General features: G+C 38.0%; 1 protein-coding gene across 7 annotated transcripts in view; it reads left to right on the top strand.

Annotated features, from left to right (window-relative positions):
- Positions 1 to 27,456, top strand: part of TNFSF4 (TNF superfamily member 4) — a 322,273-nt gene that overhangs the window by 293,267 nt on the left and 1,550 nt on the right. For 2 of the 7 annotated variants that reach the window (XR_002346955.1, XR_002346954.1), the window contains exons 2-6: positions 8,933 to 8,981; positions 10,513 to 11,585; positions 18,924 to 18,986; positions 21,907 to 21,920; positions 22,873 to 22,913. Coding sequence is in view for 2 of the 7 variants with exons in the window: in XM_021102256.1 (XP_020957915.1) it covers positions 8,933 to 8,981; positions 10,513 to 10,862 (399 nt within the window). In the remaining 5 variants the exon portion in view is untranslated. 7 annotated transcript variants of the gene reach the window in all.

The raw sequence follows: 27,456 nt of genomic DNA, 5'->3' as shown, positions 1-27,456 counted from the left end.
TCTAAGTAGGGTACCACTCTTCAGTAGGATGTTTTCCAGAGAGCTGTCTACCCAGCTTCAACACCCAGTTTCTTGATTGAGATTATAAAGTGAGCATACTTTAATTTTTGCATTAAGTGCTTTCGTTTCTCTTCTATTAATTCACTAGTTTAAAATGTCATTTTCATTATTGTTACCATCAACATCATCCTCCCACTGCTATTTGTGATGATTTTTACTAGTAACCAATCTTAGTTCATGCTAGAATATAGGTTGAGGATTATTTAGCCTTATGAAAACAAGACCAAAAACTTCATTGCATAACCAACACAGAAGATAGTGCATTCACCCTAAGAGGGAGCCACTTGGGGAGAAAGCCACTTGGTTTTGTTCCACTGGTGAGTTTATTGTGTTGAAAAGATTTTCTGTTCAAAAGATCTTCTTATCCCCCAATAACTTGGTATTTCCCTAATCTCTGGTATAGAACATTCCTTGGACACTCCTTATTTCACACCATGTATTCCACTGTCTTCATTGAGATTGGACATAAAATTGAGGAAATTAGAGACTGAGGAAGGGAAAGGACTTGTTCTGATCTAGGCATTCCTATTCTCAGCCTAATTCCTTGTCCATTTTACTAGGTTGCCTTCCCAAGGCAATTGTATGTTCCTTTTTATATAGCAAATAAAATGGAAAATGAGTGATTTCAAACAGAAAGATATTGATTGTAGTAATTCTGCTACCTCCTTTGTACTCAAGGATGAATGGGGTAATATAAAAAACCTTGAGCAATGTATCGTGTTGGATAGAGTCAGTGTTGGATATTATGTGATTATGCAGCCTGTAGCCAAAGTGAGGGCATAGACTAAGCCGCTCAACAAAAATTTAAGGAATTGTAAGATTTATGATAAGGCAGTGGGTACCTGTAAACTGAACCTTCTAGTTGTTTAAAGACCAGGATATTTTGGTCGTGAATTACCGAATCACCAAGGTGAGGAAGGGAGTTATTTTTTAAATTAAATTAAGTTTTTAAAATTGAGGTATAGTTGATGTACAATATTATATAAGTTTCAGGTGTACACCATAGCGATTCATTATTTTTTTTTTTTTTACATTTTTTAGGGCCACACCCACGGCATATGGAAGTTCCCAGGCTAGGGTTCAGAGCTGTAGCTGCCAGTGTACACCACAGCCATAGCAACATGGAATTCATGCTGTATCTGTGACCTACACCATGGCTCATGGCAATGCCACATCCTTAACCCACTGAGGAAGGCCAGGGATCAAACCCATGTCCTCATGGATACTAATTGGGTTTGTTACTGCTGAACCACAGCAGGAACCCCATAATCCATAATTTTTAAAGATTATATTCCATTTATAATTATTTTAAAATATTGGCTTGGAGTTCCCATCGTGGCTCAGTGGTTATCGAATCCAACTAGGAACCAGGAGGTTGCAGGTTCGATCCCAGGCCTTGCTCAGTGGGTTAAGGATCCAGCGTTGCCATGAGCTGTAGTGTAGGTTACAGACTCGGCTTGGGTCCTGTGTTGCTGTGGCTGGTAGGACCCCTAGCCTGGGAACCTCAATATGCAATGGGTGTAGCCCTAGAAAAGACAAAAAAATAAAAATAAAAAGTCTTAAAAAAATAAATGAAATATTGGCTCTGTTCCCTGTATTGTACAATATATGCTTATAGTTTATTTTATGCATAGTAGTTTATACCTTTTAATCCCCCTTCCCTCTCCCCACTGGTAACCACTAGTTTGTTCTCTATTATCTGTGAGTCTGTTTCTTTTTTGTTGTATTCACTAGTTTATTTTTTTAGATTCCACATATAAGTGATATCATGCAGTGTTTATCTTTGTCTGACAAGAAGGGAGTTCCAGAAATGTTTTGGCAGACCTCTCTGTCAGTGTACTTTAAGGACTTTCCCAGTTAATGTGGAAAGGGAAACCCACATATTAGAAAATCTTCCCCTTGAGACTATAAAAACTTGGTTGCAGTAGGTCAGTCACAAAATTATGAAAGTGCATTCATGTCACATGGATGCTTTTGGTTCATTTGGTTGTGAATACTTGATATTCCTCTTAAGAATCTGGTAATTGGTAAGCATTTGAAACAGTGAAACCACAATTCTTGTTCTCTGAAATAGAAGAGGGTCAGTAAATAGAGACTAGCCATTACTAAGTCAACTTGGTTAGAGAGAGGAGACTATATTAGGATATCACATGGGTTGTGCAGTAGAGAGGAGAGTAAAAGCTGAAAGATATTACAGCAAGAAGGTGCTGAAAGCCATGGTGAAGGGTGGAGATGGAGAAAGAGAAGGACTTGAATGACAGTTAAAATTGCTTTTCTTTGTGTTCATTAAATCTCAATAGACTCTACTCAACAAGTGTTTCAAAATCACACATCTTCATCCCTAAAAAATGTAACTTTTGGATTAAAGTTTTCTGAAAAAGAAAGACTCTTTGGTCAAAGAATTAGTTTTTACCCATTCTTCCTCTTCTTTTCTCTAAACTTCTCCAGGCCCTTCCTTTTGTAAGGGAGTTTCCATTGAATACACACTAAATCCACCAGATAAGAGTTGACCTTCCCAGCCCATTGTAATGGGTTAATATGGAAATTCCATCATCTTCTTCAGAGGCTCCTTGAGATACTCCTGAGAGCTTATGAGGATGTGCTTTCATGATCATTCAGGTCTCCTCTGAGTGACATGAAGCACGAGATTGGGGGAGGAGTGGTTCACATACCAGTGGAGGTTGCGTGGTGAACCGGGGAGTCCCCATCACAGATCTGTTTCCCCACCATCCTCCACTGACTCACATCCCATCTCACTCCCACCTAGGATCTTGACTAATACCAAGTGAGGAAGGGCAAGGCCCGCATAGTGAATGCAGAGCCCACTTCCTGTTTTCATATTTGATGAGTATCACTCGCTCCTGCCACAGATACATCCCCCTCCAGGATAAATGCCACATGAGTATCAGATTGGGAGCTTCATGCCACATCCCAGTGAGTCGGAATTAGAAACTCACACATTCCAAAGATAACCTCTTGAAGCAAGCATCACCTTTTGGAGGACATGGTACAGGCTGCTGGATAAATGCTAGATATCAGACATTTTCCATCTGTGTTTTCAGATCAGTGCTCCAGGTCCTGAGGGAAGCCAGGAAAAGACATAATTCTGACTCTTCTTTGCATTACCTGCTTGCTACTTATTTGTACTTGCTCTGCTGCCCCTTATCAGGACAGTTGCATCTAATCAAAGCTCATTTAATGGCTTTGCCAACCTGTACTCCACAAATAACCTTGTAGGGTTGGCTAAGGAGCTCTTTCCTGGAGAATGTCTAGCTATTTTGAGATATAGCTGATTATTTTGTCAACCATCTAGTCTAATGTTTCACTCTTATTATGTATTGACCATTAAAATAATCAGATTAATCTTGGATTCTCAGACAAATTCTTTCATGGGGGATTTTTACTCTTAAGATAGGGCAGGGTAAAGAGAATGGATGTTATCATGAACTTGGGATTCAATCAAACTCAAATTAATACCTGTTTATTCCTGAGCAAGTTCTTAACAGATTTAGTTTTCCTGTCCATAAAATACGGGTAATTAATTTTTGTACTTAGTAGCATTGTTTTTAATAGCAAAAAAGGTAATTAATTTGAGAAAGAGTAATGCAGTGCTTGGCATGTTATAAGTTCTCAATAAGTCGTTATTTTTATTTTTTGAATATACCAAGAATGGACTCATTTCTAGACCTTCCTTCCTTAAAATGCCTTTGGATTATCTGGATCCTCTTTCAATGCCTAAGCTGAAGTCTCCTCTTTGGGCTGCCAAAGCCTACAATAATTATTCTGTTCTCTGGAACCTTATGATGTACATTGCCTTTTGACATTTACCAAAGGTTTTAGGTAGAAGAATTATTTCCTCAGTTGGCATACACGTTTGTCAAAAAATAAGGATCGTGTGTTCTGTCCCTTTGTGTTCTTAGAGTTGAATGTAATGTCTGCCACATAGCATTCAATAATTATTGAAGCTGTTGCAAATCACCAAATAATATGACAATCATATAACTTCAGTCCATTACTGAATAATACTTACTGTAGCACAGACAGTCCTTGAGCATCAGCTTTGGAACAGGCCAAGGGCACGGTTGAAGATACTTCTTTCTGGATTTAGGCTTTTAGGAGTTCTCAGTTTAATGTAGTAATAATCAAATCCTGAACCTTGGATGTTTATAAAAATGCAGGCTACTAAGTCCACCTAGATCTTTTGAATAAGAATCTTTATGAATAAGCTGGCCATCTGCACAATTTTACAAGTTTCCCAGGTGATTCTAATGCACTTTGGAGTTTGAGGACACTGGGCGAGTGGACCTTTTGTGGCATCACCAGCTGCTTTTAGATGTGACGCTCGCATTATTCAGACAGTTGGTCAAAGAGCCATATTAACTGCCCATATCAAGTACTCTGCTCTTCCTCTTTTCTTGGCTCTATTTATGACAGCCCTCAAACCGGGAGGGAAGCCTAAATTCTGGGCTCTCCCTGTGCACTTTCATGTTAAGGTCATTGTGAGATCACCACCCTGCCAATCTGCTGTGTGTGGCAACTTCTTTCCTCTCACTTGGCACCAAAGCAGGCACAAGAATGGAATATTAATAAAATCCACATGGAAGTTTCTCTTAATTTCAAATTTGAATGGGGAGAAATTTTTTTTTGTTTTTTGTTTTTGGTGTAATGAAAATTGTCCAGAGTGGAGGGCAGGAGTTGAATCTGCCCTTATGTAGGCCTCAATTTCTTCATATGTCATGATGAATTCTTTTATGCTCATGCTTCTGAGGCCATCTCATTCATGACTCAGGGCTGTACTTTGATTCTGGTATGCAGAGTTACAGGAGTTTCTATCCCACTTTGAGGATGGTACAGGCTCTTCAGACTTTCTAGATTGAAGAAGCCTTATTCTATTGCTTGTCTTTACGTGGAAGCCCTTTGGAACCTTTGATACATTCAATTTTCTTTTAGTATCTAGACTAGATATGAGGATTTTTATTTTCTTGATATAGAAAAGACCATGTTTGTACATGTGGGTAAAGGAAGTGTTTCCTGAATGTTTTCTGGTAACTTTCTTATGAAGCCAAGATCCTTTTGTATTGTTTCTCTGGGCTGCAGAAGAGCCAGAGAGCTGATATTCTAGGGATTTTGTTGGTATTCATTTTTATTTTGTAGTTCCTCATTTCTGTAGTCATGTATGTCATATATAAAGCTGAAATAGTGTTATACAGACTAAATTAAGAACATGGCATGTATTTGGTCTCCTATGGGTATCCAAGAATAATAGCTGACATTTATTAACCCCTTACAAAGTTCCAGGTCAAGCGCTAAAAATTCACATGCATTATCTCATTCAATCTTCACAACAACCCTCTGAGACACAGATTTTACTACTTCCATTTTACAGATGAAGAAACTAAAAATTAGCAAGATAATGCTATTTTCCCAAGAGCACACATCTGAGTAGTCTTGTAGAGAAGATGTGACATATATCCAATGATGGTAGAGTGAAAGTTAGTAGAGTGATTTAAAAAACTGTTTACATTAGGGTTCACTCTTGGTATTGTACATTTTGTGGATTTTAACAAATGAACAATGAGATTCCCACCGTTAGAGTTTCATTATTCTAAAAATCTTCTGCACTTCACTTGTTTATCTCTACCTCTTTCCTCACCCCTGGCAACCACTGGTCTTAAACTGTCTCTATAGTTTTGCCATTTTCATAATGTCCGTCATTGGAATCATACAGTATGTAGTCTTTTTAGATTGGCTTCTTTCATTTCATAATATGCATTTGAAGTGCTTCCATGTTTTTCCATGGTTTAAAAGCTCGTTTCTTTTTAGCATTGAATGATATTCCATTGTCTGGATGTATCACACTTTATTTATCCATTCAACTGAAAACATCTTGGATGCTTTTGCTCGTCAAGTTTTGGCAATATTAAAACCATCATAAACATCTGTTTGAATAGAGTGGTTTTTAAGTACTTGCTATGGGAAACCAAAAATCAGGGATTTGATTTAGGCCTTGTAAGTAGTGATATTTTTGATGGGTAAACAGAGATTGGGGGACATTCTTGGTGGAGAGAACCAAAGAAGAAAATATTTTTTGAATGCTTACCATGTGCCAAACAAACTGCTCAGTGCTTTCACATATGTTAACTTATTTAAGCTTTACAGTCATCTCCTGGAATGTTATTATGGCTTACTTTCACAGATATGAAAGCTAAAGCTCAGAAATGGTATATAATGTTTTCAAATTCACAAAGCTAGAGAGGTCACAATTTGAATTGAATCTGACTCCCAAGCCTATGCGCTCTCTTTTATCCTCCCAGGCTCTATTCAAGGGCAAAGAGTTTAGAGGAAATGACTGGCTGGAGCATAAGACACAGAAAGGATAAGTATAATAATAATGCTTGACAAGGAGGTTGGCACCAGGCCATGGAAGGCCTTGAATTGGGTACTGTGGGGGTGTTTCTGGGCAGTGGGGTGGTCAGCATGAGGTAATCAAGTATGGGGGATGCAGGGGAAACTTGTGGAGGGACATGGAGCAAGAAGAAGAACGACCTTATTTCACAACATTGCCTAGACTTGGTCGTGCTGATGCTAGTGAAAAACTTCTGAGGAAGAGGCCAATTTCTAATACTGGATAATATTCAGGAGAAGGAAGGAAGCCTGAGCCTGGAGTTGCAGTGCTTCTAACCTGAGAGGGGAGTTGTGTGTATTCCTTGCCGCCTCTCAGCATCTTGGTCTTACAATGTCCTCTTGGTCACTACCGCCCCTACTTCATCAGAGTACTTTAGAACATTGGGAAATTTCTTTGATTTGCAGGAACCTTTTGGAGATTTTGCAAAATCACTCAAATACCCAAATCATGAGGGGTTTTAGGTCAGAGAGCTTGAAGTAAATTTGGGATGAGGAGGTTTCCTGTTTTTCTCTTTATTAGAATTGACTTAGAGTTGCAACTTTAAAAATTTAAATCGTGGACAGTGCTGAAGGGATGCCTGTGATCTTTGAATAATTTTTAAAGTTGAGAAAACTGACACCTAGGGAAATTATGAAACTGGCCTAAGGTGACACTGTACTTGCCTGATTGCCATTGGAACCAGGTTCCTTCATTGCTGAGCCCTATGCTCTTTGTGTGAAAAGACTGTTTCTGATTTTAGTAAGGTGGCCTTTCAGGCTGGGACCAACCTGAGGGGCATTCATTTACCCAGGGGATTATGATGATTGGGTAATATGCCTTTTGAGAGGCCTTCTTCCAGAACGTTGCTGTAAGCACAAAGAACAGGAATCCACCCTCACAAAAGGTCACAGGAGAGACAGCCAAAGACTGTCAAGTCTTCCCAAGTCAGCACCTCTCCATGTGCTCACCACTGACTAATATCATTCCTGGGCCTGGCCGCTGGCAGGGCTCAGAAAGGCTATCCCTTCTTCCTGCACTGCCTGTTGGTTTCAGTTGCTTTGAGGCTTATGATTTTACTTAAAGGGAAGTAGGGGATTCTTCATCTGTGTGGGCAGGCCCCAGTGGAATCCGTTTGCTGCTGCAAGTGTGCCAGGAAAGTGGGAAGCAGGGATTCCCGCCCCCCGAGTATGAAAACAAATCCTTCCCCACACCTTTGATCTGGACATCTTGCCAAAAATAACCTGGTGGGAGGAGCGGGTGTTCTTGGCAGGCACAATAGGTGGTAGGTTTTTGTTTTTGTTTTTCTGTTTCCTTTTTCAGTATGTAATACAAAATTTTAAAAATACAAAATAGTAGACCATGGAAAGTAAGGGTCCCTGCTACCCCTGACCCCAGACTTCCAGTTCCTTTTTCCAAAGGCAACATATATTCTTTCAGATAAATTCAATGCCTGCACAGACATTATTACTATTTTTTTTAACACAAGTGGTAATATACTTTATGCCCTTTGCTTTTGCTTTTTTCACTTAGGCTATTTTAGGCTTTGCTCCATATTGAACTTCTTTTTTTTAATACTTCAATTTTTATTATTTATTATTATTTTTAAGTGATTTTTATAGTGTTTTTTTATTTTTTCCATTATAGCTGGTTTACAGTGTTCTGTCAATTTTCTATTGTATAGCAAGGTGACCCAGTTACACATACATGTTTTCATTCTTTTTTCTCACATTATCATGCTCCCTCATAAGTGACTAGATATAGTTCCCAGTGCTACACAGCAGGATCTCATTGCTTATCAAACTTCTTTGTTTTTTTAACCACAAAATTTCCAGACATTTTATTTCTTAACTTCCTTTCTTCATTGTTTTGCCTCTTTCTTGCTTTTGAATACTCATTGGTTTAAGGTTTTTTACGTAGTTAAAAAGTAGGAAAAGACCCAACAGTAAAAAAAAGCTACACTCAAATCTATTGATCTCTGAAGGATTAGAATAGTTTTTATTGCCTTTATGCCCTGAAAGTAGGACACTGTTACTTCTGTTTCATAGGAAAAGACCCAGTAGCCAGGAAGCTCCCAGATTTTACTCTCAGTGCATTCTGGGAGTCTGTGACCATTTCAAATTAATTGGTCCTAGCTTTATCCATGAAGGATCTCTGTGACTGAATGAGTTTCTTGACAAGATGACTATTAAGTGCTGTTATCCAGAATGGGAAATTGGGGCTCAGTGAGCCAAAACAGTATACCAAGGAGGAATTTGGCAAATGAGGACAGATCTTACTTGCATGAAAGAGCAGAAGACTCCTAACTTGTCTTAAGAGATGTTACAGAAAAGCAAGGGGGCGGGAGCGGTGGGCAGGAAGGAAGGCTGGGTCTAATCTTGCTAAGCTGTTCCTTTTACAGGCTACTGTATTTCTGCTTCATAGGATATGACTCATCATTTCAACTTGTTTATTTTTTCCCCTAAAAATGTATCCTTTTTCCTCCTTTAGGTGCCATCTCAGTACCCTCCAATTCAGAGTATCAAAGTACAATTTACCAGTGAGTATTGATGAAAGTTTGATTCATATTTTTAAAAGAATCTTATCTCCAGCCTCTTAATTTCCCTCAAAACATAAGACTTCTGTCTTTCCTCAGGGTAACATTAAATCCTAGAATTGTTGGAGCTTGCATATTATTTTCATTAGGGACAAAGAAGGTGCATAAAGAAGAAAAGGGGAGTAATTATGTGCTTGTCACTGTATGTGCTCCTTTATATTCCTCCCTTAATCTTCCTAGAAACCCTTTAAGTAGGGATTATTCTCATTTTTTTAGGTAAGAAAAATTAAACTTCTTAAAAAGTATGGCTGTAAGACTTATCGTTTCCCAGTCATTCTATTATAAGACGAGATTTTACCCTAATAAGAGTTGGGGGATGTCAGTCTTTGTCTTAAAGGCAAGGTGATAATTTAATTACCAGGAGAGTACTAATTGGGTCCATGATCAATACCTGGGCATGATTAATACTCATATAGTAGTTTCTGTATGGATATTCATTTGTTAAGTTTTCCTGAGCTGAAGGGAAGTACATCTTGCCTTCTATAAGTGATCCTCATTTTCAATTCAAAGTCTTATGGACTTGATACAAAGCAAGAATTACTGACTTGTGCCCAGCAGTGGGAACTGTTCATTCCCATCACCAAGGGACATGGGCCAAGTAGGGAGTTTGGGATATGGTTGCTTGACCATCCAGGATAATTTTGAGGCTGCCATGGAAATAACAGAAATCTAGGGGTTTTTTTGATTTACACGTGAAATGGCCATACACAAAGCTACCAAAGCCATCACTCTTCATCCTCCCATTCTTCCTTTTTTTTCTCCTGTGGCAGCCACTCTTCCAAGGCACATTCCAGGAAAAACTATCAATGAAAAGGTAGAAGGGAGAAGTAGGTCTGTGTTCTAAACCCTTCCACCTACATCCTACTGAGTAGAACCTGAGCCCATGGACATTCTATGCATTGCAACATTACTAAGCTTAAGTGACTTTTGACCAGGGCTGATAGTACATGCTGTTGGTAAGTCCAGTGCCCAGAGCATGTGAAAAATTTGCATATCATAGTCAGGTGGAGAGAGGATAGAGAAGAGTTAACAGCAATTGCTCTGTGTGGAGGGCATGTAGAGTCCCTGGGCAGGGACACTTCTACTACCCTTTTCCCTAATCTATCCATTGGGCGAGGAAGGAAACACTGAAGTTGCCAGCCCTTCATGGTTTTGAAAAATTAGGGGAACATGGAAGCTCTATTTCCTGCCACAGGTGTGTTAAAACAACTGTAAGTTGCCATAATTTCTCAGCTGTTGAACCCCAGCCCCATCTGAAAATCTCTTGAGTACTAGAATTAGCTTTACCTCTTCTTCCATTGCACAGAGAAAGCAGATTCCAACCCTAGTGTAGAAACACAGTACTTTCTTCCTTTCATGCTTTTCAGAATATCTCCCTACCACTTTCTCTTTGTATGTTTCTAGATGTGTTAGAAGGTTATTGTCTAATGCTGAGCTAAGGAATATTTATTTTCTTTCGTCCTTCCTTCCTTAGAGTGTGAAAATGATAATGGTTTCATCATCACACCCTCAAGCAAGGATGGAACCATGAAAGTGCAGAACAACTCAATCATCATCAACTGTGATGGGTTTTATCTCATCTCCCTGAAGGGTTACTTTTCTCAGGAGCTCAGCCTCATGCTTCAGTACCGGAAGGGTCGGAAACCTCTCTTCTCCCTGAACAAGGTCAAGTCTGTGGACTCTGTCACAGTAGCCGATCTGGCTTTCAAGGACAAGGTCTTCCTGAACGTGACCACTCATAGTGCCTCCTGTGAAGACATTCAGGTGAATGGTGGGGAATTGATTCTCATTCATCAAAATCCTGGTGGATTCTGTGTCTACTGAGGACTTGATAGCAGCCCCTAGGCCAGCGTCAGCATGAACTCCAAACTGTGGGTGGACAGGACACTGGTTCTTCCTTGGGAGTGGAGGAGTCATCCCAGCTCACCTCTCACATATGGCCACATGGGATGTGACCAGAAGCAGATTACTCCCTCCCTGACTCAGGGATATTTAAAACTTACTTTACATACCAATTAAGTTTATGTATTTATCCTCATACCTTCTAAATCACCTATCCCTCATCTCTCAAGATTGCCTCGAGCCTGTTGGGCACCTCCATTGAGAATGAGAAAATAGGTGCCTTTTCCTCAAGACGTGTTGCTTCTGTTGGTCAGGAAATTATCATAGTAAACTTTATTGAAAAAGACACCTGACTACCATTTGCTGGATCTTTGACACTGGCGTTGTCAAAATGAAGAGGACCAAGGAGGGAAGTTATGAATCTGCCAAAGGTGGCGTGGACTGACTTTTGGCGGCCAAAAGTGCCTCTCCAAGATAAAACTAGTTGCAGTTTGCATATGGCCTAAATTCCCGTCTCATGTGGTGGAGTTCAGAAGGAAGAATAACTTGTGAACCGCTGTCAGGACTTGATGAAGAGAGCCGGTTAAGGGATACTCTGTGCTCTGGATGTTTTCCTTCCACTTTGCTTTCCCAGCCTCCAAATGTTCTTGATAGAAATTTCCCTTCAAAGAACCATCCTGAGGATGTGATGCTGTGAAAAATCTAGTAAGGGATTTAAGGGAAACTGGGAGAGATTTTTCTAAACTGGGAGAGTGAGATAATTTGTTGTGAGAATTTTCATTACCACACAGGATAACAGTGAAACTGAACCTCTCAGGGTAAAAGTCTGGGAATTTAAATAGTTTGGGGAGGAAATCACATTCTTTGCCACCGAGAGGCAAAGTAACACATGCCTATTCTCCATACCGAGATACATGCTGCCCTCAACACCTTGAACTCATATGCCACCTTGCTAATTAAAAAAAAAAAAAAAAAAAATGGAGTGATTATATTGTCAACTGCAGCCTTATGTGGGAAGACACTGAGATGCTATTACATCTTATGAAAAATAATTATCACTGTGTAGAAACACCGTAATATATGATCTCACACTGATAACTGAGATTAGAAAGACAAATAATCAGCCAGTACCAAGGCTTTCAAGGGAATAAGATCACCTTATGTTTAGTTTAAATGTCCCTCTTAACATATCTGGCATTGTGGACAAACGTGGTTTTTCTTAAGTCAAATTTCTAGATGATTTGTAAGTTTTCTGTGTCAAAACTTTTGCAGATTTAAAATTTTGATGTAAGCTTTTTAATGGTAGCAGATGTTTCCCTGCAATTTTAAATAGAGTGTGTACCTATCATAGACTATTTCAGGATGATTCTGGGTCATCGCAGCAGTTGTACTGTGGTGCAATACAGTATTATCTTCAGGATGTCCAGAAAGGTTGAAGGCAGTTTGGCCCCACACTAAATGGCCTCGATTACATTTGGATTTTTTTCTTGTCTGTTTGACACAATTTTCCATCTTCAATTAAGTGCCTATCTCCAACTAGATTTCCACCACTCTGTCTTAATCTGTTACAGACACAAACTGAACAAAATGCTAAATTAAAGAAACTGCATCAAGTAAGAGTAATCAAACTCTCAGTGGCTGCCCAGGCACTCATGTGTTTATATGCATCATCATAGGTTCATGACTATGGAGGGCCTGCTGTGGACCAAGCATTGGACTCAGTGCTTTACATGAGTTGTTTTGAACAAGATGTTCAGTGATACCTGTCTTGATTACTCAAAGGATTTAAGTGTGTGTATGTCTGCCCATACACATGGCTGTATGTACTTCTTTGTTATTGGCTATGTTCTGCAAAGTCAAAGTTACCCAATTAGTGGTATCTAATAAGCAAATGTTTATGACTATAGATAATATGTAAGAAAACTTATGCTTACTTTTTAAAGTGTGAAATTTTTGACTATTCTTCTTCTGGACATACATGTTCTAGGCCGAAGCTTAATCGTTTTGTGGGTTGGTTGTCTTCGGTGTGTGTCATGGCCCCTCCTCCCAGGTGCCCACTCCCTTTGGGTACACGTGGTTTGCTCTTTCCATGCTGGCTTCCTTCAGCCACACAGGGACATTTCTGCTATGCACTGGACTCACTCTTCACCTTGCACTCATCAAAATATGTGTGTCCATTTTAAGCCATTCCTTCAAAAGGATAGTTACCTTTCTCTGAAAGCAGTGGAGTTTTGTGGAAATGAAAAATCATGAGATTAGAATTCTAATTTTGACTCAGTCACTAACTAGCCAAGGGATCTTGGACAACTAATTTCCCATTTTTGGATCCCGCTTTTCTCCCTCTCTTGTTGAATGATCATTTTAGAATCTTACGCTCATAATGCTAACTATGAATGTACAGGTACTGGTTGCTATGAGTCAAGATTTACAATCTTTTACTGTATAGGATTTTTTTTTCCTCAGGCAAGCAAACATTTTCCCTCAGCCTTTTTTGGTGATTCCTTTGAGAGCAGGTGCCATTTGCTACTTGGTGACTTCCTGTTTAGTGAATGGCTTAAGAGATTCCAATTTTGGTCTAAATCATTATTTGTTCTTAAGTATACCGGGCAGGTCCCCTGTTTTAAACAATGGTTTTGTATTTAGTGCTCTCCTGGCTCTCAGAGAGTATTAATATTAATATTAATAATATAGCTAATAATAATATTGATATTTACAAGGAAACAAATAAAATATCTCAGAATTCACTACTGTTTAGAGTGTTGGAGTTTTTATTTGTCCTTCTCTTCTTTCCATGCCCTGACCAGCTAATTCCCCGATGAGGGGAGGACGGGGCACACTTTCCGGTTTTCCTAGCTGCCTCCAATTTCAGTCATCAGAATTAAGTCCAAGAGATGATTGAGCTGCCAAAGTCCATCTTTGCTTCTGAAAAGACATTCACTGGACATCTCCAAGGCTCCTCTTCATGGTTTAAGAGACTTCATGGCTCAATAGAATTCTACTATGCACTCTCTTTTTCTTTCTCTTAGAACTTCTTGTTTAGAACTCTGGGATGATCTCCTTGAGTATTACGCCCCCTCTCCTTGGCAGTAATTAAATCTGAAGTCTTAAGAAGAGTTCCCAACTCTTAATGAGATTGTGTACACAGTCTGGCCACAGTGATCCCTGTGCCCCCTGAGATGGTGTTAACTCTCTCCTCCCTGAAAGCTTCTCTTCCCTGGCTTCTTTGGTCTACTCTTTCCCTCTCTGATTTTTGCCTGTCTTGATCTCCTTTACCTCTCCTCTTTCTCTGCCCCTCTCTTTAACGTTTATGCACTCTCTCTAGAGCTCCATCCTCAGCCCTCCTCTTTTTCTACCCCAGAGGTCACATTCTGGCAGCCAGCAAGCCACAATCTGGCCTATGTATGTGTTCACTTTGCTTGTAAGTTTGAATTTAGTTGCCAACACTTAAGCATGGGGAAATTTCCGGCTTCTTTTGACAAAACAAAATAGGAGATCTGGTGATGCTGGGCCCAGTTTTGACATGACAGCAATCATCTCAAGCAGGATTACAGCTTTCCTTTTTAAAAAGACTCTCCATTTTTCCAGAGGTCCCCTCATTTCATACAATGTGCAAATGTGCTTATACCGACTCACTTCACTCACTTGCTGCCTGGCCATGGGGCATTAGAGTTGTGATCTGTGCTCCAAACACTTGCCAATTTCATTGATCCTCATACCTTCCACTACTGCTCATAGACCAATGATATCCAAAATCATTCTGCTGATCCAATGTCTTCTACTCCACAGTCACACTTAATATAATCATCCGCGTAAATTAGTAATAAATGCCATCTATTGAGTACTTATATACTAGGCATCATACTGGCCATTTTGAATGAATTGTTTAATTCTATCTTTGTAGGAACTCTTGGTGATAGGTATTGTTTCTCCTGTTTTTATATATGAGAAACTGAAACTCTGAGGTAAAGTAATTTGCCCAAAGCTATGCAGCTTATAAGTGGTGGAGCTCAGATTCAAGGCCAGGGATAGTTGACACCAAACACCATGCTTTTGATCACTGCTACCCTGCCTCTAGGCAGCTCCATGTGGAAGAAATGGGCATTCTACTCAGGATGCTTATGAAAGAGTGTCCTCTTCCTCACCAAACCCACCCCTCCTCCTGATTCATGATGTTAGTTAAAGGTATCATATTCATTGCTGAAGGCAGAAGCCCCAGTGTCATCCTGTTTTCCTCCTTTTCCCTGTCCCCACCCATGAGACTTTGGACTATGGCTTCACATTAACTCTCTCTTAGACTATCTTGGTAACCTCTTACCAGCCCTACAGGCCTCAGTGTGTTATCACTGAATCAAGAAAATGATACACTCTAGTTCAATAAATGAATAAAATGAATAGACAAAATGAATCAGAGTGCCATGGTGGAAAGCTCATGATTTATTTGTTTGTTTGTTTATTTACTTATTTATTGGTTTTTAGGGCTACAGGTGTGTCACATAGAGGTTCCCAGGCTAGGGGTCCAATTGGAGCTATAGACACCGACCTACACCACAGCCACAGCAATGCCGGATCCGAGCCACATCTGCGACCTACACCACAGCTCACGGCAATGCCAGATCCTTAACACTGAGTGAGGCCAGGGATTGAACCTACATCCTCATGGATCTTAGTCACGTTCCTTACCACTGAGCCATGATGGGAACTCCCTAAGAAAGCTCATGATATTTGGAGCCTAGTTTTAAAGCCTGATTCTGCTCTTCACTACTAGCTGGGTGACCTTGGCAAGTTTTTTCTTTTCTCTTTATTAAACCTCTCTAAATCTTACTTTTCCTCTCTCTAGAGAGGGGATATTTATATATACCTTATGGATTATTATGAGCATAAGGGTACCTGTTATTTTATTGCCTAGAACATATTTGGTCTCAATATTTCCAATAATAACTTACAAAAGTCACTTCACGAGCCTGAAGTGTGTGCCAAATGAGTATCAGAATTTATCTGGCTTAGGGATGGAAAGATCGCTGAAGCAAGTGGAAGAGCCTTTCAGAAATGAAATTGGACAAGAGGAAAGGAGAACATAGCAGGAGAAGAACAGTGTGGGCAAAGGCCTGGAGGTAGGAATTCCCATGGTGTTTTCTGGGGCAAGGAGATTCCACTGTGGTTATGACATTCATTCTTTCACTCCTTTCTTTGATCACATTCTGTTTTCCAGAATGGAAGTTTGTGTTTGGCCACAGTTGGACATAAGGATTAGTGTGTAGTTTGAGGATAAAATGTTAGAGGCATTAAAGACATACATAAGAATTTTGGATCATGTCCTCCAAAGGGAGACATTCAAGGTTTTTGAATAAAGAGAATTTATGATTTGGGAACAGAGACGAAGTTCTTGTCAGTATCACTTTTCATTTTGACCCAATACATGTGAATACCTTATTTTCTGTCGAACAAAAGATTTGAATGGCTTCTACCAAAAGAAAAAATGAAAAAAATTGTGGTAAAAAGCTAGGTTTTCCATTCTTTTGGCAAAAGATATACAGAGATTCTAATTAAATTCAGAATGTATGTTTAATAAAGGCCAGAGTGAGTAGTTTTTAAAATACTTCTTAAAATGCAGTATTTTCAAATCACAGCCTGAGATGCTATCAACGTTAAAAAATAATCCCTGAAGATTTCAGTCACTGTGCATATTTATTTATAATTTAAATTTATTCTGTTTCTAAAATTAAGTTTTTGGCAGTGCTTTGGAATTACACATCCATCTGTCTGTCTGTCTGTCTGTCTGTCTTCCTATCTTCCTGTCTATCATCTACATTTTCTTTTCCCTGCAGTAGCCTCCCTTACACAGCATGTGGGTAGCCTGAACCTTCTCCAGTAGCATCCTCAGTAACTGGTCATGGTAGCTGTTATAGCGACTCGTTCAATCCATAATCCCTGAGATCAAGACACGAAAGGATATTATTAAAATTTAAATGTAGATATTAGGAGAGCTGACACATGAAGCCTGTTATGGCTTTACCATCAGCACTTCCCTCTAACAAAAAGCTGGACATTCCAAAAAGATGGTTCATTCCAATCTTGAGGGCATGGGATAAAAGGTCCTTTAGTTCTGACTGGTGCCCTGGGGACAACTAGGGTAGTGTTCAATCCAGAAGCAGGCAGGATGTTAACATTGAGCATCCAGAGTATTCTTCCGTTCTACCACAGCCTTTGAGAAATCTGGAGCCACTGTACATGGGTTGTGGCTAAACATGGGCCTTGACCAGCATTTTGTTAATGGAACTGGTTGGCTTTGTTCCTCTTTCTGTGGTCAGACTGTGAGTGGGAACAGAAGAATGCTAGGAGCTGAAACAGATTTTTAGCATTTGGATTTCCTAGAGGCATGCCAAGAATGAGAAAACAATTTTACTTTCACATAATTCTCTTTATTACTGATAGATATAAAAGGCCTTTCATTTTCCTCCAGTCTTCTTTGGTTTTTGAGATTTGAGGTAAAAAGAAGAACAGTAATAAAATAATGTAACTTATACTGTAGAAACAGAAGCAAGAAGTAATTTCTAAAGGTCATCTCAGTCTAGCTCTTTATTTTTATTTAGGATGTACTATTTATTAGTAAGGACATATATCATCTTAGTGATTTTTAAGATAATGACACTCTATATCCTCCTCTTATAATCAGTTTTAAGAGTTAACAGCCTATAATCCTATACCATTCCCTAAGGCAACACAAAACTTTCAATTTATCAAAATCTCATCCACTGTTATAAATCAAGTAATAAGCAATAAATATACATATGTTCTACTCCTACTATATGCCAGGCATTGTACTTGGTACATAGTAATAATTTTTTTCCTCATGGGAAATGAAAATGGGCTGTTATACTTGATATTCTTTTACTCTCAAACCCCAAATACTTGCTGCTATTATGTCTATTGTCCAGCCCTCCCCTAACACACATGCATAACCCAGATGCGCAGAATAGTATTCAACCAATGAAAACATTGGTAAAGTGTACCATATTACTTGTACATTATTCATTAGTACTATTTCTATGTACTTAATCACAATCATACATATTAAAATCTTGAAAATTGACACAAACACACTTCTTTTAGGCAAATAATAAAAAATTATCATTTTATTGAGGTCAAATAGCATTTTTGAAAGAGCAGATATTTGAAAGTTCAAAATAATTTTGTCTATGAATTTTCATTTTTAGAGTACTGAATCCATAAATGGACCAGGGGTAGAGTTGGCAGAATTCTTGTGCAACATTCCTTATATAATTGTTGACATTTTATCATTCACCCACAGATAATTATTTATTATTGAATTCCTACTGTTGTGTTGCTGTGTGCCTACTTTGCTAGCTATTCAAAATATAAAGACAAATATGGAATTGTTTCTTTATACGAAGTATTGGGTACAGTGTGTAATACTAACTGGAGTGAGGAAAAGCTAGATATCAGGTATCAGAATATCAGGTAAGAAACTGGTGTCAATGACTATAAAGAAAGGAATGGATCTAAAATATACCAGGAGCAGAAAACTTAACGGGATTTTTAGGATGTGAGTAGAGAAGAATTCATTTGTTCATTCATTAAAAATACTGTTGTTTTGAGAGTCATGGAGAAATAAGAAACAACAAGCAAAAAAAACAAAAAAAAAAAACCAAAAAAAAAGGGAAAAAATGAGAGTGCTGTGAGAGAAAAAAATAGTTGAGTTATTTATCTTAAATTGGGAAGAGACCTTGTTGGAGAATATGACATTTAACTCAAGATCTGAAAATATGAAGAAGCCAGTTTGAAGAAAAACGTTGGCAGGGGCCAGTGAGGTGGGGGTGGATAGTGGAAAAAGGAAGGTTAAAAATACCATCTATGATCATGTGACTAAAATTAGAACTATGATAGTTACAAGTATTTTTCCTTATTTTGAAATGACTATATTTATGCATATATTAATCACTGTGTTCCTTCCACTTTCCCATTCCACTCCCATCTACTATAACATGTGTTTATAGTAGTTAACTTTACATCTTATATTTTAAGTTACAGAATATCAAAGAGGGAGTGTGACTCACCTGGAAGAGGAATGAACATCATCCCAGGACGGTAAGTAAACTTGGTTTCTTATTTGTGAGAGAGTTAACATTGCTTTCTTTTCTGTAGCCAAATCTGCTCCTGCCTCCCTCTCATAAGAATGATTGAGATTACATCTGGATGATTAGGGTAAACTTCTTATCTCAAGACTCTTAATAGCATTGGCAATGTCCCTTGTGCCATATAAGGTAACATACACAAGTTCCAAATATTAGAACATGAATATCTTTGAGTAGGGGGAGGCATTAAGGAGCCTACCTCAAATACTTACAAACAAAAACAGCTAGAGGAAAACAGAAAACATTTTAAATAATCAAGGAAAGAAAATATAAGCTAAACATTTTATATCTGGCAAAAATAACATTCAAGTATAATAGGCATAGATAAATTGCTTTCAACTTTTAAGAACTCAGGAAATATTGTTCCCATGAACCCTTCCTGAAGAATCTATTAGAAAATGAGCTATACAAGGAGTTCCTTTTGGGGTGCAGTGGGTTAAGAATCTGACTGCAGTGGCTTAGGTCACTGTGAAGGTGTGGGTTCAATCCCCCACTCAGCTCAGTGGGTTGAAGGATCCAGTGATGTTGCAGCTGTGGATTAGGTGATAGCTGGGGCTTGGATTCGATCCCTGGCTCAGGAATTTCCATATGCTATGGGTGCAGCCATAAAAAGAGAGAAAGAAAATGAGCTATAGTAACTAGATAGACATTAACCTAAGGACTTGTGGTGATCATGAAACTTCATAAAAATAAGACTTAAAAGGAAGATATTATAGTATATAATGGCTACATCCTCTAAAAACATAACTTTAAAGTGAATAGGGGAAATTGGGGAGGATATAATAAAAATGTGTTTTAAAAACTTCTTACTAATTGTTTTGATGATAGTTGTATTATTATTGCTATTCTGAAAACTTGTGTATAATGTGGAATAAAATAAATGCACAATCATCATTTAAGGCTTAGCTAAAAGAAAACTGCTCTATAAATCCTTTAATTCCACTAGGAAGAATAAATCTTTTCCTTTCTTTGAATTCCAATTATACATTACTTAATCCTTTTATGTCACATTAAAAAATTTTTTGTGGTGATTAGAACAAGTTTTTTCTCAAGCACCATAATGATGAGTTTTTATACTTGGCACAGTGCTAAGTATATTAATTTGGCCAGAGAATAATTTTTGTGTGAATAAATAAATGATTTATTTTGAAGAAACTTAGCAGGTACAGAGATGAAACATTGATATTGTTAATAAGATTCTCACACTGGGTCCGTAATTCTTCCCAATGTGATGTAATATCTGAAGGATGGAGTGTCTTTATTAATAATGTCTGTTCACTAAGGAGTGAATTTTTCCTTCTGTAAGCTTAGGTCCTGCTCCTTATGATTTGTTGTTTGTTTAGATTGGTGGTATGGAAATAACTCCGTAAGGACCCACAATTTTACTGTTTCTGAAGGTAGATATTTCAGGATATAATTTGTTAGACAAGCCTCTAAACCATAATTAACTACCCACAAAAAAGCAATCACACCATTACTAATTCCTACCTATGACTTCTTTGTATGCAGAACAGGTAACTTTATATAGAATATAAGGTAACTGTAGCATTTATTCTGAGACTGTAGCCTACCTACATGCTTACAAGCAGAAGATATTTTTAAGAGGAGGCTTCCTCCCGCTGCTCTTAGACTAGGAAAAAAGCATGACTTCTGGCTTGGCTGACTTCCCTGTTAATATAGTGTCAATTGAAGACATAGCTCATTTAGCATGCAATAGGAGTCTTGCTGGAAGAGGAATACATATCTAGCTAAGGAGACTAGAGGAAAAAATAATGTCTCAAGCTAAGTCTAGACAAGCAGACAGTTGGGTCTAGTTGGGTCACATTCCATTGAATTAATGTTTTCCCATAAAGTTAAATAAGGCAGGAAGCTCTCTTAAATTATAATAAGTCATGCTCTTCATAAGATTTTTGCCAGAAATTCTCAAGTGGCTAAGTGGAAGGCAGCATAATACATGTTATAATCTTCCTTCTTCGGTGGTCTGAGATGGCTCTTGAGAGCATCATGAAGGGAATGAGGGAATACAATGAAGGAAAAGCAAAAAATAAGGCAGGCATGAAGAAGACAAAAAAATCACGAAAGGAATGATATAAATGTCCTTCAAGTAGGTAGATTTACAATGGAGGCTTATTAAACTTGAGGTTTACAATAGAGGTTTATTATTATTTCAATTCAATTGATTTTAACAAGTATTTGTTCAATTTATGTTACTGGGCGCCTGACACTGCAGGTGTTCTAGAGAATCTAAGAGAGATAGAAAGGAAGAAGAATGATATAATTGGTATAAACTAAAGATTTGGAATCAATAGAGGCTTGAGTTCAAGTTGGGATTTTACTATCACTTAGCTTTGTACTTTGGTTAATTCCTTAATTGTAGGTCCCCTACTCATTGCCTACCCTTCTCTGTTGTATAAATTGGGATAATAAAACCTTTCTTACTGGATTGTTGTGAGAATGAAATGAAGCATTAAATACAGTTCATGACATTTTCAGGAAATTTAATAATCTGTAGTCACTACCTGTAGAAACCATGGCCCTTGCCCTGTAGCATCTTATTTAACAGAAACCAAAGACTCAAGAGCCTCTACAAGAAGTAGAAGAAGATAAAACTTTGTGGGTTTGCAAGAAAGATGAATAAGATAAACGGAATATTTTGCAATATTACCAAATGGTGAAGACTATGATCTATATGAAGTGGTAGGCCTGTTGCTTTTTGTTTTGTATTGAAAATTCTATGGGTTTAAGAAAATTTAATAAAGGCGCAGACCTATCACTTTATAGATGAGAAAACTGAGGTTTACAGTAGCAGAGACTACTAGCTAATTGACAAAACTCTTTCCTTTTCTCTCTCCTATGCCCATCTTCTCTTGCAGGTAGAAGTGGCCAGGTAACTGAGTTCTAACCAATGGAATGTAACCCATCCCATTTGCAATCATCTGTGTTCTTCTCCTCTATACTGAGTGAATATTGATTTCCCTGGCAACTTTGAAGCCTTCTTAAGCCTGGGTCTGTAACTGATGTCTTTTCCCTCTCCTAAGGGAATTCTGTCACCAATCAGACACACTTTTTGGCCCACATACACAAGAACATTCCACTGTTTTAAGTCATTGAGAGTCTGGGATTTTTTTTTTTTTTTTTTTTTTTTACAGTAACTAGGATTGCTCAACTAAAACACTTGGAGAGAATAAGAAATTGACTATATACAGGACAACCTAGAGCCATGATTAAAATTTTAGAGCATAAAGGAATCAGATAATAAATCTACCTTTATCATTTTTCATACCTGCTGTATCTTTAGATATAGCTTAAAACTTGTAAAATTGTGTTAGTCTTGTTCCCAACTGTGCTGAAGTTAGTACATGTTGGTGGGGAATAATCATGTTTATATTTGTAACAAAAATGTGAGTGGTCAATGTAAGCTTTACATTCTCTTCCATAATTGGGTGACACTTGCTTTTTTATACTTTCTAATGTCATTATATAGATTAAGTCAACCAAGGTGGCACAACTTCAAACATTATTCTTAAGAAGTCTAAACATTTAATACAATTAAAATAAAGCCTTGCTTATGAACAGCAGTGGGATCTTCAAATCAAATACTTTCCAAGGAACTTTTCCTACTTTAAAATCATAGAATAATAGTTATGATGATAACTAATTTTCATGGAGCTTACTCTGCTAGGCATTGTTTTAGATGCCTGATATAACCCTATTCATTGCTATCCCAAAGAGATCTGAGTCTCTACATTGATCAGGGATTCCACATCTCTACTTAAAAGTGATTTAAAAAGACTCACTGAAGTTTTTCTTTGTTTTTTTTTTTAATTTTTTTATTATAGTTGATTTACAGCTGAGACAGAGGAACCTCATACTAAGTGAAGTAAGTCACTAGAGTTTTTTTTTTTTTTTTTTTTTGTCTTTTTGTTGTTGTTGCTATTTCTTGGGCCGCTCCCGCGGCATATGGAGGTTCCCAGGCTAGGGGTTGAATCGGAGCTGTAGCCACCAGCCTACGCCAGAGCCACAGCAACGCGGGATCCGAGCCGCGTCTGCAACCTACACCACAGCTCACGGCAACGCCGGATCCTTAACCCACCGAGCAAGGGCAGGGACCGAACCCGCAACCTCATGGTTCCTAGTCGGATTCGTTAACCACTGCGCCACGACGGGAACTCCTAGAGTTTTTATACACATAAAAGTATCTAGATTCCTTACAGTAGTGATCAAAGAGAGAAATGAAAACTTTGCCATTGACTTGGATGGTTTAATTCATTATCTATGCTTTATTTGTAAGTCAGTATTTAAGATGTCCTTTGAAACCTAGCTGGTCTGGTGTATTAGAAGGAGAATTTTACTAAAGGTAAGACCCTTGAGTTTTAGAATAAAGTTAGCCATACATCTCACAACCCTGGGCCTTAGATCTGTAATTTTTCATCCTAATTCTTACTGTCAAGAAGTTTGAAATCTATTAAATGGATAAATCTATCAGTATAATCTCTAGAACTCATGAGTCTAACATTCTGCTAGAGGACCAGCCATACTTAAAGGAAAAATGTACCACCAGCACTACCAACAGCACCATCATCGTCTTGAGTTTACAGGCCGTGGTGTAATCTAGTGGACAGGAACAGACACCAAGCCAGATGAAGTATTTGAATCTTGGTTTTACCATTCATTAGTCATGTGACCTTGGGCAAAACACTAGACAACTCCATACCTCAGTGTGTCCATCTCTAAAATAGGAGTGAGGATAATATTTATTTCACAGAATCATTGAGTGGATTAAGTTATTTCATGTATGTAAAACATTTAGAAGAGTGCCTGGTATGTCATAAGTACTAATACTAATATATTAGCTATTATCGTTATGGTTTTAGGGTAAGTTATGATGCTGGGGAAAATATGAGGCCATTGAGGTCTCATATTGCTGTCATCTTTCCTCGTCTATGTGTACATAAGGAGCAAGGTCAGAGATAACCTAAAAGCAAGTGTGGATATTTTGATTCTATGTAGGTGATGGCTTTTAAACATGAGGAAGTATTGCTAACATTCTGATTCTTAAATTGGATGATGGGTAATGAGTGTTTTATTATTATGTTCTACAACGTACATATTTTGTGTGCACCAAATATTTCTTCTTCAAACAAATAGGAGTTGTGACATCCTATCTATGAATTTATATAAAATTATATCAATGAATGTGCATATGCAGCAAAATAGATTTACAACATTTAAAAAATCTAATTATCTCAGTTGTAGAGTGAAATCCAGAGCTGAGTTAAATATAATGTTGTCTTGCTTTGCTCAGAAAATGGGGCTGGAGGGGGAATGAACCACAGCATATGCAGTGATAAGTGGGTGAGATTTGTCTTTTATGCCAAAAGATTCTCGTCTTTACTCCTTTAGCTCCTGATTTCCTTCTGGTCTCACCTTCTGTTATCAAATTATGATTTTTTTTGGCCACCATCACTTATTACCTGGTTTTATTCAGTATCCTCATAACAGGTCCCCTTGCCACAATTCAAGTCTCATTCAATCCTGTCTCTACCCTGAATACAAGAGGTCCTTTTGGAAATATAAATTTGACCTTGTCACTTCTTGGCTTGAAACTGTTGAACAAATCTCCATTGCCCTCAGATTACCCATTAAAGACTACTAGTTGCTTTTAATATCATTTTCTCCTCCCTTACTAACAGAACCTTGATTTTGTTAGGGAGAGAAATTTGGCTCAGCTAAGAAACTACATTTCTAAGCACTCTTTACAGATAGGAATGGGTGTATGACAAAATTCTGGCCAGTGAGATATAAGCCAGAATATCAAGTGTGGCATCTAGAAAAGTTCCACCAAAAGGGAACTAACTCAGGGGGACTGTAACCTGTTTTTTTTTTTTTTTTTTCTTCTTTCCTTCTGCCCCCTTGACTGAAAGAAATAGTAGCTCAAGCTGAAGTGGTCATCTTGAGACCTTACAATGGTCTTATGGAGAGAAGCCCTGCCCTAAAGATGCCAGAAATGAAAGCAAGAATGAGCTGGAATCGTTGATGGTTCTTCCATCATGGAGATAGTTTGGACTGCCTATGTGTGGATTTGTTTTTACATGAGAGAAAAATAACCCACTATCTTATTTAAAACTGTTGTTTTGGTGACTGCCATTTCTCATGTCCACACGTTATTTCTAAATGATATCCATGGCTTAAGGTCTTGTGTCTATCTCTTCAGCCTCATCTTCTACCCACTTTTGCCCTCAACCCTCAAAGACCTATACATCCAACAGAATAAATTACTTTCAGTTCCTTAGGCTTGTTTCTCTAATCTCTCTGCCTGAGAGATTCTTTCTAGTCTTAATTATTACTTACACTTGGAAAGATTCCTTTTTATTCTCTAAGGCTAGACAATGATCCTTCCTATCTATTTCCATTAAATCCTGTGTTTTCTATCTTGTCTAGTATCAATTTAATTGATTTACGTGCTTGTCTGCTTCCTTTACTAGGTCTTACAGTCAGTGAGTACAAGAGCTGTGTCATGTCCATAATTTTATCTCTAATATCTAGTAGCAAGCCTGGCACATTAAAGCCAGTGAGTAAATGTGTGGTAATTAATGAGCAAATGAATGAATTTATACCAAAGTTAAAGTTATGGACTTACCTGAACAAGCTTATTCTAAGAGGGCTATTTTGCCTATAAGGAGAGGTCAGAATGTAGCTCCTATGAAGGAGGTGGGTGGTCCTTTTAGTTCCCCTGATATTATAAGATACAGCATCTAGTACCACAGAAGCAAGAGAAGATAGCAGATTCCTACTTTTGTCCAAGACTTGCCTTTATCAATATGCACTCCTCATTGTTCCTCCTCCTTCTTCCTCCCCACACAGCATGTCTTAGAGGAAAATTCAATTAAGAATGAAAATTTCAGAGTTCTCATCATGGCTCAGCAGTTAACGAACCCACCTAGTATCCACGAGGATGTGGGTTTGGATCCCTGGCCTTACTTAGTAGATTAGGATCTGGCATTGCCGTGAGCTGTAGTGTAGGTTGCAGACTGGCCTGGATCCAGCTTTACTGTGGCTGTGGTGTAGGCCAGCATCTATAGCTCTGATTTGACCCCTAGCCTGGTAACCTCCATGTGCCATGGGTTTGGCCCTAAAAAAGACAAAAAAAAAAAAAAAAAAAAAAAAAAAAGAAAAGAATGAAAATTTCTTCAGAGGAAATATCATCTCTAATTCAAACCAAACAAAACCCAAGGAATCAGTCTGGCTCTTTTGAGGTTAAGTAATGGGTTTAGAGAAGAATGTTACTATGTGCCAAATGCTACACTGGATACCATAAACTCTTTGAGTAAGTGTGACTTTTTTTTCCCCAGTTTTTGTTACTCACACTTTCATGTCTGTCTTCCCCTGATGAAGAGAGAATAATTTTCCAAATGTTAGCTTGCCTTGGGGGGGGGTCTGTGTGTAGCAAGAGTTGGAAACCTGGCTGAAAATATTTGTTGACAAGAATGTATTACACTGATGATGATTTTCTTGAATAATTTTGTGTCTAAAATAATTAACACAAATTGTTACTTAGAACAGAGGACTCCCCTGGGGTTTCCAATAATTCTTATGATTTGCCCAGAAATGAAATGTTCACCCTCAAAGACTGACTAAATAAAGTAATTGAGTCTGAAAAGTCAGTTCTTTATTTCTCTACCTTTGTGTTCTGTCACTGAATAAAGGAGTACTTTTGCCTTTTAAAGAACTCAGATGGAATTTGGAAATTCTAAAAAACAGGTTTGGGACTGAGGACCAGAGACGGTGCATTTCTGAGACTTATGTACCAACTTTGTGTTTGTTTAAAGTTTACTTAAGGTACACATATTGACTTTTTTTTTTTTTTAATCAGTGGTCACCTACTCCTCCCTCCTTAGTCAAAGTTAAAATAGACTGAAATGCAAATAAAATTCAGGGTGTATATGGATTCATTTTGGAACTGCAGCAAAGTCAAAGCTTTTAAATATTGTGGAACAAATAGGTAGATACTCTTGAAATGCCAAGTTGAAAAAGAGGCTTTACTTTTAAAAAAACAACAACAACAAAACCAGAAATAACTAATACTCTTGTGTCTCACATCCACTAATGGAAACTTGGCTAACAGACAAGGGAGGTGATGTGAAGATAGATGGAGGCAGAGTGAGTAAGGGAATTAGAAGTTTAGATGTCTCAGAGGCTGTTACCATCCCCTTTCCTGGACAGCAGACATTACTAAAGGATTTTGACATTCTCTTCTGCTGACCTAGCCTCATGATTCTTGTTAACACAGTGTTTCAGGCAGATGGTAAAATTGATTGACATTAGTAAGGTAAAGATGAGCTCTTTGTAACTAAAATATTAAGGATGTTAATTATTGGAAGTACCTGAAACTTAGCGAAAAATCTTAAATTAGGAGTTTTTAT

This window comes from Sus scrofa, chromosome 9 (assembly GCF_000003025.6).
Source record: "Sus scrofa isolate TJ Tabasco breed Duroc chromosome 9, Sscrofa11.1, whole genome shotgun sequence".
NCBI lineage: Eukaryota > Metazoa > Chordata > Mammalia > Artiodactyla > Suidae > Sus > Sus scrofa.
Note: the sequence above shows the minus strand (reverse complement) of the source record. Positions and strands in the feature narration are given on the sequence as shown.